The 19,418-nt window shown below is 35.4% G+C and overlaps 1 protein-coding gene across 6 annotated transcripts in view; it reads left to right on the plus strand.

The window, feature by feature from the left end:
• The first annotated feature begins 2,743 nt into the window (after nucleotides 1-2,743).
• The window catches only part of ABCB1 (ATP binding cassette subfamily B member 1), a 49,547-nt gene continuing 32,872 nt past the window's right edge, over nucleotides 2,744-19,418 (plus strand). The window contains exons 1-7 of one of the 6 annotated variants that reach the window (XM_086858724.1): nucleotides 2,744-2,852; nucleotides 4,092-4,213; nucleotides 10,809-10,920; nucleotides 15,584-15,746; nucleotides 16,547-16,661; nucleotides 17,398-17,458; nucleotides 18,775-18,922. In XM_086858724.1, the coding sequence (XP_086714850.1) occupies nucleotides 16,570-16,661; nucleotides 17,398-17,458; nucleotides 18,775-18,922 (301 nt within the window). In that variant the 5' untranslated portion in view covers nucleotides 2,744-2,852; nucleotides 4,092-4,213; nucleotides 10,809-10,920; nucleotides 15,584-15,746; nucleotides 16,547-16,569. Of the gene's footprint in view, nucleotides 2,934-3,595; nucleotides 3,811-4,091; nucleotides 4,214-4,810; nucleotides 5,107-10,808; nucleotides 10,921-15,583; nucleotides 15,747-16,546; nucleotides 16,662-17,397; nucleotides 17,459-18,774; nucleotides 18,923-19,418 lie in introns of those variants that run through there. The other 5 variants (XM_086858732.1, XM_086858740.1, XM_086858714.1 and 2 more) reach the window with 5 other exon arrangements.

Below are 19,418 nucleotides of genomic sequence, written 5' to 3' on the forward strand. Positions count from 1 at the left end.
AGCCAAGAGAAAGTTCCCAGGCTTGTGGTTTTTAAAATGTGGATCTCACAGAGGTGGATCTGATTTCTAAATTGTGCAAAATGTTGTCAGTTCTCAGAACTAGCCAGCTATTGGCCTTTACCATGCACAGAGGAAGCTCCCAGCAGCTTCTCTCAAAGAAATCAGTTCCATGGGTGTTTTCTTACTTTTGTCCCAAATGTCAATCAATGTGAAACCACCACAAATCATTAGCTGTTTAGGTCCACACTGAAGTAGCTACTGCTGTTGTAGGAGCAGTACTCTGTTTCCATAGTAGAACCTTCTTCAGACTGCATGTCTGTGTGACAGGTCTCAGTGACTATAACCCTGTTTCTTACATGCCTTTCTGAATCAGTTAAAAGCCCATCAGTAATGCCCCTTACCTTCCTTCACCGACTGATACATCTTTTCAGGCAATAGCAATGTGGGTTGTGCATGTGCTGTTTTACCATCATCTCTATGCCTTCTTCAGTATAGGATCTTGGCCTTCATTTCTCCCAGAATTACAACTCTGTTCCATTTCAATAGTTGACACTTCAGCCATCCTACACTCTGATTGTCCCATGTGTGTGTTGGTGATTACTGTTTAAAGGCTTGAAGATTCTGCTGATACAAGTAGGTTAACAATGTTAATAGCACTCTCTACTTCCAGTGCCTTTTTTTCTGTAAAACTGATATTTTTGCTACTTCTATCCATGTTTTTATTCCCTTGTGACATTGTTACATCTCAGGCAAATAATATGCAATTATTTATTTATATGTATTTTTACTTCATGGGGTTTGAATGTTGCTTATAATACATTCTGGTTATAACTCAGAAGTCAAAGTTTCTACATAATAGTGTTCAAAATTCCAGTTACAATTTCTACTCCCTCTAAAATGGTATCCATAAAAACTCTCGGTTGTACTCAGTCACATGAAATCCATTTATGGATCAGCGTTGCAATGACCCTTTAATAAAAGCAGTATATCTATTCTTCCTTAGAAAAGTCAGAGTAAGTGCTTTGTTCATAGTAACATGCACTCTAATTGTTTTGTTGCTACTGGATTGTATTTGTACACATAAAATTTTGAATTTTTTCTCAATTGGAGCTGTTTAAAAAAGTTAACCACACCAAGAACAAAATGCTGTGAAGTAAATATTTAATCTCTTTTTTTTTTTTTTTTTTTTTTTAATTTTTGGTTTCACTTTTGGTTTTCACAGTCTGTTCACTTTGGTTTTTCTTAGTTTAACTGTCTCTTGTGATTTCCACTTGCATTTCAGTTGCTGAGGTTGTTCAGGTTCCATCACAATTGTTGTGCATTAATTTGATTTTTTATCCAAGTAAATAGGAATAAAATACACAGGTTAAATTTTTATGCTGCTTCAAGCACCCATAATACATTCCCTTAAAATCAGAGATATTTGTTAAAATCACAAGATTATTTTTGGCATCATGGAACATAGATGCTGTTATTTAGCCCTCACATTTGTCTCCCAGTTTTAAAGTAGTGGAGACAAGTATCTAATGTTTTCATTGTCTTTGGTACAAAAGAGTTTTCCACTGTCACTAGAGGTAAGGTCTATTATCAGTAAAGTGACGGGTGCTTACTACTTCCCTTGTTATGTAAGCAAATATTCACAATTTTGAACCTAACATAGTTAATAATAAAAATAGAAACAGGCAAACTTTACTCAGACAAAACTTAATAATTAATTTATGATGCTTCTTTTAAAATCCTTTCTGCTGTCAATAATTCTGGTGAGGCTTCCTTTATGTACTCTTAAATTTTAATAGCAACATTTATAACATAACATTCTTGCTTTTGTTAGCTTATTTACCTTTGATTAAAATCAAAACTGGAACTTTTTAGGCTGTTTTCCATTTATGAGTTTATCTTGATATACATAAGGTTCTGCTTTGTTTATAATTCGAGCTAGCTCATCCCATTTACAGTTTAGACTGTAAACTTGTGTGGAAAATATGCACCATTACTTTCCATCCTCCTTGCCATTCTGCACAGTAGTGGTTCATTCTTGTGTGTTTATTTGTGCATTGTGCATTCTTTCCCATCTGAGTTGCTATAGCAACATTAATCTCTTTCTATGTGTTTAGATAGGGTCAGTAGCCATTCTTCAGTTAAAACATGAGGCAGACTTTTTTTCTCCCAGACATAGCCCTAAATCACATGAAATTGGGAGAAGCTGTGACTCACAAGTCATTGCAATGACCAGAAGATGCAGTATCCCAAGTACTTTCTGTAATTTTTAACCTTTTGGCTTAGTGCTATTTTTATAGCCCCATTCGGCCATTCAATTTACCTTGAACGGCAGATTCACAGCTACATGGAGCCTTTCTTTTCTTCACAGGCTTCCACATAATTCCTTGATGATTTTCCTGGAATATATGTTCCTTGTCTCACATAAATTTATTTGCTTAAATTGTATCTGGAAAATACAATGAAAAATGCCTGTTTGGTGGTACACTTGGTTATAGCTTTCTTTACTGAAATAACTTTGTCATTTAGTCTAGGATTAGGAAACATTGCTTACTTCCACCTTGCATGGTATGTGGGACTAAGATGGAACTGCACCAATTCTGGCATTTGTATCCTAGTCCTTGTATCCTAGGTTGTTGTCCTGAATTTGGCTAGGATAGAGCTCATTTGTTTCTGATGTTTCTCACTGATATTTTGGCTGTTGCTAAGTAGTGCTTACCCTAATTCAAGGACTTCTTAGTGTCTCATATTCTGCTAGTGAAAAGCTGCATGAGAAGCTTGGAGCAGGAGGAGGACAGTCAGGACAGCTGACCTGAGATGGCCAAAGGAATATTTCCCACCACATGTCATATAAGGTGAGAGAGTTGGCTGGGAGGAGCCGATCACAGTTCAGGGACGGGCTGAGTATCGGTTAACAAGTGGTGAGCACCTATCTTGTGAGTCACTTGTTTCTCCTACGTTTTATGTCCCTCTCTCTCTCTCTCTCTCTTTCATTATTATTCCTATTACTGTTGTTATTTTTGTTGTTGTATTTTATTTTGCCTCAGTTATTTAAGATTTCCTACCTTAACCCACCAGTTTTTACTTTGCTCCAGTTCTGCTCCTCATTGCACTGGGCAGAGAGTGGCTGAGTGGCTGTGTGGCATTTAGTTGCCATCTGGAATTAAACCATGGCAAAAATTGTTTATGAATTCTCTAATGTATTAATTTTATTTTTCTCCTAGTGGAGGCATTCACCACAGCACAAACTAAGCAATTATGTACCTGATGCCTTGGAGAGGCTACCTGGAGCAGAATCTAGATAGTGTTAAAGGAATAAAGTAGGTATTTATTAGAAAGGCCTTCAAAGGATACACCTTGGGCAGTACAAGAGCCTGGCCGTGGCTATACCCAAGATGGATGACAGGTCACAAGTTTTCACACTTTTATGATTTGGTCCTTTTACATATTAGGGTTAATTGTCCAATTACAGCTTCAGGTTATGAAGTTCCATCCTCCCGGATTGCTCTCCTCAATTTGCTGTTTATACTTTTTGGGCCTGAAGCTGCAGCTGTGTCCTTGGTTCTCAGGCTGGAAAAGGATTGTTTAGTCTAACTGCACTGTGAAGAGGACTTGGTAACGCTTTATATGGAGTTCAGAGTTTTATACCAACGCAGTACCAAATCTGGAAAATATGAAAGCTAAAACGTAAGGCATCATACTCGTCTATCTTCATATCTGGTCAACTAGCTATCTTCCAATACTCCCTTTTGCACTCAAGCACTTTCTACATGACATTGCTCATGCACCTATTGGAACAAATCTATTTAAAGTGTAAGTAGTGTTTGTTATGTACAAGTGTTCTTTACCTGGTTTATCTATGTTCAGGATTTCCTTTCCATGATGAAGAGGCTACCAGATTTCTGTTCTGTGTTTGTAGGTAATTTTTATTCTACTTTGGTAGCCAAATAGTTAAAGCTTGATGCATCCAGTCTGAAACTAAGTATGAAGCTAGGTCATTTCCTTTGGGTTTCTCTTTTAACATCATTAGCAGAGCTTGTGGCTCTGTTGCTTGTGCAGAGTGAAGGCAGACAGCTCTTTTTTTTTTTTCCCAGCATATCTAATAGAGGATTGCCCATACTTTTGATAAAAACTGGAGCCATTTGTGAACCACACTGAATAACCTGTGGCACGAAGTCAATAAGGGAGCTTTGATCCGGTGAGAGACAGTAAAAAGGTAAAGTGTACTTCTGTTCTTTTTAGTGGCTAAAAAACCTATAGAGCTAGTGTTAAAGTCTTGCCTTATTCTACAGAAAGATCTCATTTATAAAAGCCAGTGTGTATCCAGTTAGCCTAGGTTTGATATATATCCAGTTTTCCACTGATTATGTACTTCAATGGAGTATGTGTGATATGTACTTTAGTGGAGCCTGTGTAATACAGACTACTGCAAAAGAGCCTCTAGTGATGTATACCCAAAACTAATTGCCTATACTAATGCTAAACCTGATTTTTAATACAGAATACAGTTTTTTTCCCACAAATCATAAGAATCTCAAATTGCACTGGCTAAATAGGAAACAAAATAAGTCAAATATTCTGTTTAGTGTTACACAAATTTCATGTTTACAAACAACCTGAGAGGTGGCTATATTATTTGTTAAAATCTCACTTTTGGCTTTTTTTCTTTGCTTTTAACCCTGGACAAATCAGATGTTAAATAATAGGACTCTGTACTAAGATCTTACTTTCCAGTAAACTTGTTAATGGTGGATTGGAGTCCTTCCTCTGCCATTAAATCACAATTTCTATTTTTTCACATTTTAAATTACAGACACAAAACTTGAGGAAATTCTGTTACCCAAATATCCACTGTTTTTACTTCCTCCGGATTCTTAATAACAAAGCATCAATGACTTGCAGGAATCACTCCACCCTCACCTCCCACTGGTCAGGCCCAATTTCACAAACATCCGTAGCAAAATCTGCAGCTAATCCATTTTGTTTCAACAAGGCTGTGCCAATAGTTCCCGGTGTTCCTAAAAGGGATCCTCCCACTCCTGAAGGAACAGGAGAAGGAAACTCCTGAACTTGGCAGCTATTTAACTTCAGGCAGAGATCTTAATACAGGTACTTAAACATCCTTTAATGCATATAATGCAGTAAGTTTTATCATTTTCCCTCTTTCTTGGGTTATAGCTGGAAAAAATATTTGTTGAAGAGTGGTTATTAACACTACGGTATCAATTCACATCATGGCACTAGTGGTAGTTAATGTTCTTCTCTTGACCACCCAGTACTAATATTGTTATTGGCCATTTCCATTGGTTATATTGTGATTTTACCTCTAGACCAGGGGCAAGTAGACAGCTGAGTCTCCCTAGTCTTTGTTATTGAGAGGAAGAGATGACGTCTGAGGGCTTTGCTGAGAGGGACCTATTATTTCTGTAGTTTTTATTCCTTGTGATTTTTTATTTGCTTGACAAAATCAGCCAGCAAGGAATTTATGTATTCTAACCCATTTTCTCAAATCTTTGCCTCTTCTTCTCGACTTTTATCTTGTTTCCTTCCTGCAGTTTCATTGGTGCCTGCTAAAGGAAGTTTTTATCATACTGTCCAAGAATATTTTGCAGTTACCATTAGCACCTCTTTTCACATAAAGAGCTAAAGCCATATTAAAGACTGTTTTTCCTTTTCTATTCCTTTATAACTTTATTGTAAATGGAGGCTGTGAGTCATTTAAGACCATATTTCTCAAAATTACAGTCTGTAATGTCTACAATGTGTAGACCTTTTATTAGAGCCACAGGACTGGGATCTCCTTGTATTCTTTCTTATCTTCATTACCTTGTCCATTTTCCATCCATACCTGCTGAGGCCAAATTTGTAGCTCTTCCCATTGTGCTTGATTCACAGATCCGATACTTACTCTTCCTAACTTAAGTCTTGTACTGCTGCTACTTAAAAGCCAGAGCTTCTGTTTGGTCAGATACATTCCCAGATACCCATACCAACAATTATCCCAGGATTCATAGTATTTTACATCTCATAGCATTCTAGGTGGAATAACCTGCTAGCCAAGTCTCTTGTCATTCCTCAGATAACTGTTCTGAGTCATCTACCTGCTAAATTTCCTACAGGAAATTGTGCCTGCAGTATTGCTGATAATAATACTCCATTCTGAGGCTGTGTAATCTTTACTAGTTAAGGGAAGCTAATTCTTTAGTCCCAAAAGCCCCATTTTAAAAGTTTCTGAATTCAGTGGCCTCAAGTTTTAGGAAATACTCTTGGTTTGCTCTACAGTCAGGTCAGCTGCTATTGTTACAAAAATCTCCCAGAGGCAGCACAACCAAGCAGGAGTAACCAGTGGGTGCTTTTTTTTTTTACCATTGTTCTGGTTTTAACTGCATCATAAAAGCCTATTTTGTTGTCACTGTAACCTGAATTTTCAGTATAGTTGTGGTCTGAGTTTCCCTTATACCCTTGTATGTATAGTTGACTGTTGTGTTCTGGGTGACTGGTATTGAAGTAAAAGAGTTTTCTGAGTGTGCAGAAATCCATCAGTGTAGTAGAGGTTTCAGGGTGTGTCTTCAAGTTAGTAAATGGTTCACTGAAGAAATTATAAGGTCAACCTAGCAATCAGAAACTGAGAATCTACTTTTAAACACCATTAGACTAGTACTATACACCCAGATCTGAAGAGATAAAAAAGCCTGAATGTTCTTATCATCAGCTAGATCAAAACTGATGCACAACAGAGGTTGGTAACATTTGGGATTATTTCCACTCTTATTTTGCTGATATAGAACATGTACATTTATATTTTTCCTTTTTTGTTGTTCACCCTTCTTTCTCATGTATTAATCGAAATATATATGAAGAAGAAGAAGGGGATTTTCAGAGTTGAACAATGCAATTATTCTTTTCCTCTATTTCCTATCTTAGTTTAACACTAATGTATGTATGAATCATCTTATATGGCAAGACAATGAAGTCCTTATCTGTATCCATGTGATTTGCTGGGAGGAGATCAGTTTACTTAGTTTACCATTGTCAGAACAGCCACTACTATGAATATTTGTGGAAGCACAAAGGATGTTTTGATGACTACCATAGTGGTGGCTCATAAAAAGAAACAAGATAAGTTTAACTGTTCTTGGGGTTAAAATGTTTATGGGGAACATCTTACTACGAAATATTGAGATAAACATTATTCTGCCTGCCCAGATTCACCCTCTTGTGAAACAGAGGAAATTGTCAGTTCTAATGCTGGATTTAATGGAGCAAGGTGAACTCTGTAACAAATTAAATGTGATAACACAATTCGACCCCCAGTGCATGAAAAGACCATGCACTCACGATGACTTAGACTTAGTTTAATTTTTAGACCTTGAGGAAACATGTACACGTACTTTCCCTGAAAGACCTACCACTCTTGAATGGTTCAGTTGATATATGAATATAGGTGGAAATCTATTAGGAAAGTAGGTTGTAAGTATGTTCTGTGAAACAATACACCACATCAGCGTTCAAAAAGAGATTTTGTCACATATATATTTGGAACAAAATTAAGTACTGTATTTCAATAATTTATGTTCTTGTAAACATGCAATTTCATATACACAATAGATTATCCAATTGGTGTGTGAGAAATTCTTCTGGTCCTTTCACATATAGTAATAAGCGTCTTTCTTTGCTCAGGTGTTCCATAAATAACCTAGGCAGATACATTCTCCTCCCTCATGTGCACCATACCATGGAATCAGTTTCATTATAGGACTTGGCCTGGTTTTAGTCACACCTGCTTATAACTTCCAGCTCAGTGGATGTCTTCATGAACTGATTGTCAACCATGCGTGATCAAGAAATAATCTGTCTTCTTTACAGTGTGGGATAATTTAGCAATATATTCATCCTCAGACTCTACAAAAAATCCTGTAATGTCTTCTGCGAATGGCCCATGACATAGAATCACTGCCATGTTTTTGACTCTATTGCTTACATAAAAGGCTTTTTTTGCATGCCAAGTCCCATAGATACTCACCAGAGTTAGTTAAAAATGATCCATTTCCTAAATTTGGTTCTGCTTCATAGTACTGGCTACTCAAAGAACCCCAGAGGATGTTCCCATTGAGGAACCTCAGTAGCATTTAATAAGGATACCTTGCCCACAGGAAATCTCTGGATCCTTAGGGAATTTGCCTTAGGTTCTGTAATTTCTATGGGAACAGCATTCCTTGTGTGCCAGATGCAGACAATGAATACAAGGAGAGTAGACTTTTTCTTACAGTAGTAGGTATCTTGGTTTGACTTAGGTGCTTGAATGAGATGCTTAGAGTTGTTTCCTTGAACATTTTCCATACAAATGAACTAATTTGCTCTCAGTGAGTGGTGGTATGGAAACAGAACTGCTCTGAATGCCTTATTCAATCAGGGTGAGCTGTTAATCATTCATGATTTATTGTTGACTATCAAAAGAAATCAAGTCATTACATTTAGTATCACGGCGCTCACAGAAGGTCACGTGTTGTTGCATGCAAGCTGAATGTAAACTGTACAGAGGTCATGAAACAGGGCTGAGTCAGAAAGAGTGCAAAGAGTGAGGAGGTTGGAACAGGTGCAGAGATCATTTTGTTCCTTCAATTATCATTGTATGGTGCTGCAACACTTTGAGTGTCCACAAAGCCTTGTGGTGCACAGGTCCCCATGAATATCAACTTTTTGGGGAGCCACCTGCCAGTCCTTCCGACTCTAACCTGCAGCCTTTATCTCCCATTCTGTCTGGGAAATAGTAAATCATGTTGAGATTTCACTGTCCACACAGGGAAGGGGAAGAACACTGAGGAAGACCTTGAGGCTTGCTAATTAGTTAAAAATCTTGTATGGATGCCTTCTTCTGTTTCTTAGGAAGGTCTGAATTTACTAATATTGGCCATGATTAGCCAAACTCATATGAGTAATATGAGTTAAAAACTTAGCTTAAGTTTCATTGATTGGATTACAGTTTAAAATGTTATATCACTTTTGCACAAAGTTTATACTTAGACATGAGTAAGAAATATATAAGAAAAACACCATGAAATCTGGATTTGCAAGGCAAAAGTCTAATAAATTCAAGTTTCATTGGGAAGTGTATGGGAAAATGGTTTTTCACTTAGCAAGGATAATATCTGCGGATAGAGCTATAAACTTTGTTGCAATCAAAATACATTTTAATGATTTTGGGATGAATTCATGGAAATTAATATTAATGATCCTTTATGGAATTAGAGAAATGGAGACTTAAGAGAAAATGCAGCTAAATTAATCAGACATTAGAGCATCTAATCTGAGTCACTAGCAAGACTGCGGGTCTTTTCAGTTACTGTGGCCACAATGTAGTTGGCCACAAAATAGTGAAATCTGATTTTCCAATTGCTAAAGTCCTGCATGGTGAGAGCATTATTTCCTTCAATCTCTTTAGAAGTGTTTCTTGCAGAACGATCACATGCAGATGTATCTTGATATTATAGCTGGAATCTTCCTGGTGAGTCCCCCTGGATTGTTGTCAGGCATCATTGGTGTTGATACACAAGGCAGAGGTGTGGCACATGGCAGATGTTTCTGGAAGCAGAAATGATATGAGAGAGCATTGCCTCCATTGTCTGTGGTTATGGCTGTTTGAAAGGTTTGTAGCTTGTGAACATATGTCTGCACTGTGACCAATTGCCTGTAGAAACACATTTACCTTAGAGTGCACAATCATTTGTTTTACAGTAAACATCAAAAGGGAACAAAGCAATTTCACAGTGGTTAAAGACTAACATGCAGAACATGGTTACAGTGCCATAATCAATGTCTTATGAGATTAAATGATTATTTCTTGTCATTTCACCACAGCAACAAAATACAATGTCTAAGATCAATTGAAATAAGGATACTTCCATAGAAAATACAGAATATACAGAAAATGGAAGTCAAATTACTTACAGAAATTAAGAATATTTGCCTATTATTGAAATAACCCCTAGTTTGGGGCTGCTTTCCTGAAAAAAAATCAAAGCTTTGAAACAGCTTGTGTTCAGAGGATAGTAATGTCAAAGATCAATAGCACCAGTTCTGCATACAGGGATTATAGGAACTGGGGCAGGGGGACAGGGTGAGGGGGTGTTTTTTTGGGGTCTTGTTTTTGTGGGGTTTTTTGGGGGGGGGGTTATTTGTTTGTTTGGGTTTTTGTTTGGTTGGTTGGTTTTTGGGTTTTTTTTGTCCAGAGAGGACAGGCCACAATTGTGAAAGCAGCATTAAAATTTTGAAAGTACTGTAAAGTGAAGTGGAAGTTCTTCCTATTTGTTTTGGACAGGGAAGAGGTAACAGGTCTAATTTATCTTGAGGAAAATTCATGTTAGGCATCCAAACACCTTCAGATAGTCTGAAGTTCTCCATCTTTGCTTTTGGAAACTAACAATGGAGGTACAGAATTCAAACAGCTGTTAAAAATGGAATATATAATACTTGATGTGAGCTGAAGGAAGGAGGATAGACAGGATGTCATTTTGACATTATATGTCTTTCACATGTAATGAACAGTAGCTATAGAAATAAACAAAAACTTGAAATTCAGTATTACTGGGAAGAAGTTGAATGTGGGGTTTTTCATTCTCCTAATTTCCTGTGTGATCTAGACATTTCACAGATAGTATGGAATCAAATGCAAATATTTAGAAAATATGGCTTTGAATAGTATTGTACAAGGGAATAAGTCAATAGCTTTGATTTGTGTAGAAAATATAATATTAATGCTGTTATATATTTCATATGTAGTGAGTTTGTAAACTCCTTTTCTTGTTTCTCAGGTGTTCAGCTGTCTGTGATCCAAGACAGAGGTGTAACCATCTTTCAGACTTTTGAGGAAATTGCTTAATTTGAAGCAAGAACTGCAAAGTTCATAAAATGGGCTTCTGCAAGGTAAGAAAGGTTTCAGGCAGAGATAAGACTCTTGAAATGTAGTTTAAGCATCAATTTAGGGATTCAAGAGAAAAAAACATGGTCATGAAAAGAAATAAAATGTAAGGGAAAAGCAGGGCTTTGGAAGACAGCAGTTCAGTCCCAATGAGGATCCATTCCAGGGGCAGTAGAAACCAGCTCTACCTTACCTCACTGAGGAGTTCTTGGCCAGCAAAGATTCCTCCTCTTTCTTGTTTCAGGGCACTGAACATACCAACACTCAGTTTAGTATTTCATTAATTCAAGTTATCAAAAAATGCTAATATATGGTAACTAATCACTAACTGCTGAATGCTTTTAAGCTGTGTGTATTCAGTATTTACAAAGGGTTCTTTGTGCATGGCAAAAGGTGGTTGTCCAATCGCAGCCACTCAGTGAGGGAAGGATTACTTTTACTGTTAAAATGTTACCAGGCATATCCTTGCTTGGAAAAGTTACATGGACAAAAAATTTGAGGTGTGGTAGTATTATATATTTTATTCAGATTTAAGTGGGAAAAATGTTTCCCACCTTCACAAAAAGTAATTTTTTTTTATCTTTTCCATCAGTTTTCATTTGTTAAATAAAGTCCTGAACATTTTTAAAGCCCTAGTGTTCTGTACTATATTTCTTTAAATTCATTTTTCTAACTTTAATATAAGTAATAATATAACTTAAAATGCAACTATCCAGCAAGGAATGATTATGTTTTCAGAAACAAGACTGAGTTTGTAAAGCTGAAAACTGGCACATTTGTAGTAGTAGGAATGTAGTGACATTAGTCTGTGGCTGTCCTCCTTATGAGAATAAACAACTAACCCCAAATCAAATCACAGAAAATAAGAGTGTTTTGGACATTTTAAAACATGCTTTTCAGAATAGACTTGCCTTTTAAACACAAATAGAAGCTTGATGCTTACATTAATTTGATTTTTCTCATGCTTCATCCAGGAAAAATAAAATGTCCAGCAACTACAATAGGCTTTACTGTGTAGCGGAGTATATAGCATAGTTAAAGGAACACTAAATTGTCAGTTTCTGACAGTATAATAATTCCCTTCATATAGGACAACTCTCATCAATAGAATGGTATCTAAGCTGGAAAAATTCCTTTACAGAATATTATTATTTTCCTGCCCTCTATTATAGGCTGCTATAATAGAACAGGAGTTGTCCTAGTACCATAAATTAGAGGTTCTTCACAGATGTTTTGATTTATGCTAAAATTGAATGTCATTGAGGAATCATTACAGAACTCCTGCAATCCTTTCCAGCATTTTGCCTACCTGGCTCTTTTTGGAAAATCCAACTTTCCATCTTTAAAGTAAATAGACAAAAAAAAATAGCTTGCGTGATATTCTCTGGTCACAATATATGCAGATGTTGAAGTATTTCTTGTTTCTTGTCTTGTTTGCTATTTTTGTTAATAATTATATTTTAAAAAAGGTTAGTTTTTTCAATATTGTTTAGAAAATTTTGAAGGCATCGTGCCATCATTTCACAACAGTTTGTCTCTGATATCAAAGTTAGAATAACATTTCTGTGTCAGTAGTTCAAATACCATGTATCAATTGGTGGTATGCTGTCCTGCATCATACAAAAAATGCATAGATCCAATGTGTGATTTGTGGGATGAGATTTTTCTCAACAGAAATTATTTTTTAGAAGCATAAGTAGTTGAAACTTCACCACAAAACCTGAGAGCCCTATTTTTCAAATGCTTTTTTCTGCAGTTTCAGAAACTCATATCTCATGATCAATTTGTTAATAAAATATTAAGACATTTTGACACAAGATGGGGGTTGGATAGGTAAATTTAGACAATTAAATACATGGAAACAGTCTGAAATAGAGTAGTGAGTATAGTAGAGGATGCCCTCTCTATACCTAACAACTAATTCAAAAATTATGTTATGATCATGCTAACTACAACTTAAATAACAGAGTTATATTGAAAAGTCTGGTGAATGTTCTATAAAAGCAATGACTCAAACAAGGATTTAAGGTTTAATTTATTGTACCAATACAAGCTCTCATGGTACTGGAGTGCCCAAGAGGGACATTCAAACCATGGATTTATAATACATAAGAGAAAGGAATTAACTGTTCTTCAGTCTGCAGAATTAATATCGACAGAACATTTCAAGGGGCCTGTGATCATCTTTCAAACATGTGAAAAGTATTTATGCTTAAAAATTCTAAAAATGATGTGTGAATATAATACAGAAACAATAAAAGTATATCAGGCAAAGGGAATTGCCTGATATACTTTTATACTTGATTGTCTACTATCTTAATAAAGAGAGAATTGAGTAAGCCTTCTGAATATATATTTAGTGTATGTATAGATAGACAGACAGACAGACAGATAGATAGATAGATAGATAGATAGATAGATAGATGAAGTATTTTCACATAGAAAATATATGTGATGATGCAGAGCTTCACAGAAATGGTAATATCCAAGAGGTATTGTTCTATCTTCAGCTAAACAATGTTTTTGAGGGGGAATGGAGGATAGAAGCAGTTAGCCAATAGGTATAATAAATTTATGACCATTTGCAAATTTTAGTGTAAAATTTCTGCCTTGGTGACATCCAAGATTGGCTAAAGCTGAGGGTAAGCTGTTAACCAAGTAACTGATCTGAGGGAAGACAGTATTTTTCAAACACTGGTTTTATGAATCCTGCTAATATATTTAGGGCAAAACCAGTCGCCAGACTTTGGATGAGAAAATGTTTTGACTTGAAGTAGATTGACTGGCACCCACATTGTTTCTAGGTGGTTTTGTACATTTTTGGTTGTGAATCAGCTACTGTGTTCACCTACACATTTTTAATATACTCAGGTAATGTGCAGTGGTGATGCCTCAGATTCTTCTGTTGTTGGTTTATTTTACAGATTTAATCGCTTCAAGTTGAAATTATATATTCTCACCCAAATTGTTGGTTTAAACAAGGTATAAGAGATTAGAAGAAAGATTTAGTGATCTTCTCTGATTTCAAATTCACTGATTCTGATTCTTTTCTGATTTCAAATTGTGAAGCTATGTGACTGAGCAAACGACAGAAGCCATAGAGAAGTTACAGAATTTTGTATCTTATTAAGTAGATGTAAACACTGTATGTTGCACTATTGGGAATGGCGAGAAGAACGATACAGACTCTCTTGTGCGTTGAACAGGAGAGAGAGGTTTATTACCTCAGATCTTCTTTTATAGACCCATACGTGAAAGTACAGAAAAGTAAAACTCTTATTGGTTAGTAAACTAACACATTACCCTCATTGGTCAGTGGGGTACACCACCCCTCGACCTTCTCTTGCAAGAAAACAAGAAACTGACAAACAACACCTGCAAGGCTGTCTTCTATCTCTTAGGATTGTTTTAATTCCTCCTTATGAGTTCCCAGGCCTCTTTCTCAGGTGAGACTGAGAAAGTTATGTGGCCCACTTTTCTACAAGCACTGTGCTCCCTGCTTTTGCTCATCTTTAGCATCCATAAACTGTACTTCCCCAATTTTCTCACTTTTTAATATCAATTTAGTTGCTTCAGCTCCTAGTGTGATAAAAACAGTTGTTTTTCATTTTCTTTGCATTACTGTATGCAGGCAAGAGAAACTCTGATAAAAATTGCTCTTCTGTTTTATTTCTACTTCCGTTTCTTATCATGATTGAACTGCAATAGCATTGAGACATTGCGATGAGATAACAGAACATTCTGACAGAGCTCTTAGCTCTCTCTATTTTCCATTTAAGGCAAAAGAGTCATGAAAGAACTGCATATACTATTATTTTTTATTTTTTAATCGGTTGACTTTTCTTTAAGATTCTTACTTTAGGTATTTTTTTGGTTCCCACTGAAATAATTGGACCAGTTCATTAAGATGAAGTCCAGGAAAGCACTTAGGCACACAAGTAAAAGCCCAGTATTCCCAGTAACTGCTGGGAATATATATAAATATATATAAATATATCACAGTGACTTTTGATAAACATACAATACTTATTAACTCATTACAGTCTGCTTGACTGGCAATGCTAAACTACCCTTTCTAAAGTAATCCTCAGTCTGATAAGACTATTTCTATACCAAAATATTATAAAAATACCTTTTCACTAATATTTTGAGATTACAGGCATGCATAGCAAAAAGGAACAAAAAGATTTTCTTCTGGATAATTATGAGATTAAGTAAATTTGGTGTGAATAAAATGATAGAATATCTACAGAATAATTACTATATACCTACTTGTCTTCTAAGACAAGTATTTTTTATTTAATTTTTTGTAAGTTTTACTTCTGTAAAAGTGCAGACATGTCTACTTTCATACATACATTGAAATAAGGGTTATGAAGTGCAACTAATTTATTTAAACATTTTAAATACTTGTTATTTTCATTGAAGTAATGCCTACAGATACTGATAAAAACAGTATATTCCACAATAAAACAAATGGCTCATTTCAAACAGTTTAGCATATGAACATACATTCAAAAATCAGAATTCTAATTAGGCAAATTTCTGCTGACCAGAGCTATTTCCAAACCATTTCTAAATCAAGTCTGAAACTCATCTTGCTGTTCTGCAGTACTCAGATGAGGAACTATATGCACCATAGTAAACTCCTGTTTTCTTTCATGCTAGGTGAGTGATGTTTTCCTGGATTAGACTTAGAAGATGGGAAAGGAAGCAAAAGATTAAAACAATGTTTTGGTGTAACCTGGTTTCATTCTCACTGTGTATTCAAGAATGGATTCATCCTTAAGTGCAACAGTTACTTCGAGCATTCAGCAGCATCCCTAATAAGGTAAAGAGGAATTCCTTTCAGTTTTAGGGGCATAATTAAAACAACAGTCCCTAATAATAGGGAACTTTTTCTGGTGGAAGAATTAAATATTCAGGCTTGTTTTCCCAGGTGACAATGAAATATGCATGCATTCAAGGACTAGTATTATTCCCTTAGGAAAAGGGAGGTGCATGCCAAAGTGCATTCATTTTACTATCCAGTATAAACAAGGCTATTGGAATGGGAAGAAATCCAAGAGAAAGCTATTTGTTATCTCTGACTTACATAAGAGGAGCAAAGTCCAATCATGCTGCATTTCCTTAACCATATTAATTCTGTTCAGGTTTGAATAATTTTTCAGAGGAGTAGACACAAACTGGGAACAACCTTTCACGGTATGCCAGTAGTTTGGGGTTTTCTTTTAAATCAGAGATATTTTATAAATTCACTGATAATTAAAACTGGGACAAATCCAATTAACTTCATATTCTTTTAAATAAACATTTAATTTTTTATTTTGTATATTTGTGCTGAATTGCAGAAAATATAATTTTTATATAATTCAAATGAAATTAAATGAATGACAGAGTTATCAAATGGATAAACAGAGAATACAAATGTTTGTAAGAAAACTCCAAACTTCTGAACTTCTTTAAATATTCTTATGCTTGTGCATTATGAATATTCACTTTGCAATATATGATATTAATAACTTTACTGATTGTAATAAGTATACATATTTTTCTCTGAAACAAATGATTGTTGAGATTACTGTCCTCAGCTTAAGATTGTGTATTTCTCAATCAAATATTATTTTACAGGAAACTATTTCAATAAATTTAAAATGCCTTCTGAAGATGAAAAGAAGTATTCTGCAGATGGAAATAGTCATGATATTGCTGCATCCAGCCAGGATCATGAATCTGAAGACAAAGAGTAAGTATTCTTAAACATAGTAAATATTCTGTATTGAAGCTTATTAGACTCCATGACTTTGTTTTATGTCTTATTGAATTTTGTATTTTAAATCTTATTTTTACCTTATTTTGTTAGGAAAACCTAGTAAGAGAAAGCTTTGTATCAACGTAAGAGTAGCACTGATTGGCACATTTATTTCATGCAAAAGGACTATTTATTTTCTCCTTTAAAAGGACAAAGTGTCCACAGTAATTACTACAAAAACAATTCAAAAATATGACAAAAATTATGTTGGAATGGAAATATTTGATTTATTTATGTCATCTGCTAAAACTTTTCTTAATATTTTTAGTATGGCAGTGAATCAACATTTTATATACCTTGAACATTTTATTCCCCATCCACTTTTTTGTGAAAGTTTTCCTCTCTTCTCTTTTGAAATCTATGCAGTGCTTTAGTTCACAACTTCCCTGACCAGGTAGTGGAACCACCGACCCCGTTGATGTTGTTTCATCCTTGAAAGGGTGAACTGGGAAAAACATGACTTAAATTTATAGAAGTTATGAGGTGATGCTAAAGATTTAAATAGAAACAACTCAAGAATTCTCAATAAATCACATTTGTTTTACACCATTGTTTGCTGTAAAATTATTTCATAATTATAGTATAATCAAGATGCATTAATATGTTGAATTAGTATTTCTGTGAAATGTGGTCCATTTTTAAGTTCACTAAAACTATCACACTTTTTTAGAAAGGCTAAGAAGAAGAAGAAGAAAGGGGAAAAACCTAAGGTGGTCAGCCCATTTACACTGGTAAGGTTTATTCTCTCTATTCTCTGTATGTATGTATGTATATGTACACATGGGCACATTTCAAATTGTAATCAAAAATGGTTACAATTATGTTAGTATCCTGCATATATGAGCTGTCTCTACCAAGTATGTTCATACTACAGAATATTTGCTATAGTATAGAAATTAAGCAGTTCTTTTCGTGGATGTAGTTATACTAAAGAAGCTCTCTTATTACAGATACGGATTCCTAGCAGTGTCTCTTAGTAATTTATCAGTTTAAACACATCCATTCCAGATATTTTTTTTGTGAAAGACAGGAATTTCCATGTTCGGTCATTTCTTCTAACACAATGAGAAGGGTGACCACATACCTACAATGAGTGTGTTTTTGTCCTCTAATTACCAAAGTCAGGTACTAATCAAAATGATTATCCCCATGAGTTCAATCATCTGAGTCAGCAGTAAAGGGCAATTCCATGCCACTGGTGAAAATAAAAATTAAGAATTGTATACTAAAAGGTTCCAGATTCTTTAAAATTTCCTCTATCTTTTTAAAAAGACAACATTTTCATATTTAATCAAGTAAATCCTAGGTCCTCTTTTAGTCATACTGAAATATTTTATATTTTCTAGGTTTAGTGTGTGTAATGTAAACACAGCAATGACGCTGCAAGTAACAGACATAAAACTATAGTACATGATGGCGGCCGGTGCCAAATTTCTTTGCTTTGCTGTATCAGTTTACATTTGTACAATTACATCATATGACTATAATTTACATCAATAAACTTAGTATTTTACAATACAGAATAAAACAAATGATTTTGTAATAGATGAGCCCAAACTTTGTTAAGTTCAGTGGCAAGAGAATTTAAGATTTCAGTACATTTTTATGATGTCTATGGTACATTAGGGACAGTTTTTCTGACTGCGTAATAATGAATATACAGTAAAAGCAATTATTGTCTTAGTTATCATAATGCTACTAGAACTTCTTATAATTTGAACTTTTAAATGGCAAATTAAAAAAGTGTAAATTTCTTATGCCTTGTTTTCCTATGGCCTTTCTTTCCCAGGTGCAGATACTGCTGCATTAAACTGGAATATCTCTCTAGTTTTGAGTGTTTATAGCATAGAAGTGCTTACATAGAAAGGATTTATTCCTGTAGATTTAAATTGTTTTTAAACTGTATTTCTAAAGAGATAAAGTTGTAGTTTTGTGGCAGCAGGTATGCAATTGATGGCTTTTTCTTTACTTTCTTGGCTTTGTAGACATAGCATTCTGTTAGCATTCTAATACAACAGTTAAAATTAATTTCTCTTCTCACTCACAGTTTCGATACTCCAGCTGGTCAGATAAATTATTAATGATACTTGGCACTGTGCTGGCAGTAGCTCATGGAAGCAGTCTCCCTATTGCGATGGTCATTTTTGGTGATATGACTGATAGTTTTGTTGCTTCTGGAAACAATAATTTTACAGGTAAGAATATATCTGCTGTGACAAGAACAATGGCTCATTTTTAAATAAGAGACAGGAGGAATCACACATCTTGACAGGAAATACCGATGTCGGAAACCACAATGCTATACTATGATGCAAATTAGTAGCTCATGTTCATTGTAGTAGAAAGTCACTATGGTTGGGGTGACGTTGTGGTGGAAGTCTCCTACAGGCTGCCTGACCAGGAAGACTGAGCAGGTGAGGTCCTCTATAGACAGATTGGAGCAGCCTTGCATTCACAAGCCCTGGCCCTCATGGGGGTCTGCAACCACCCCAGTTACTGCTGGAGGAACAACACTGGGCATAAGCAATTCAGAAGGTTCCTGGACTGTGTTGATGGTAACTTCTTCAAATGTTAGAGGAACCAGTGAGGAGAGGTGCTACACTGGACCTTGTTCTTTCTAAAAAGGAGGGACTGGTGGGGAATGTGAATCTCAAGGGCAGCCTGGGCTGCAGTGACCATAAAATGGTGGAG

The sequence above is a fragment of the Cyanistes caeruleus genome, chromosome 1 (assembly GCF_971803275.1).
Source record: "Cyanistes caeruleus chromosome 1, bCyaCae1.hap1.1, whole genome shotgun sequence".
Taxonomy (NCBI): domain Eukaryota; kingdom Metazoa; phylum Chordata; class Aves; order Passeriformes; family Paridae; genus Cyanistes; species Cyanistes caeruleus.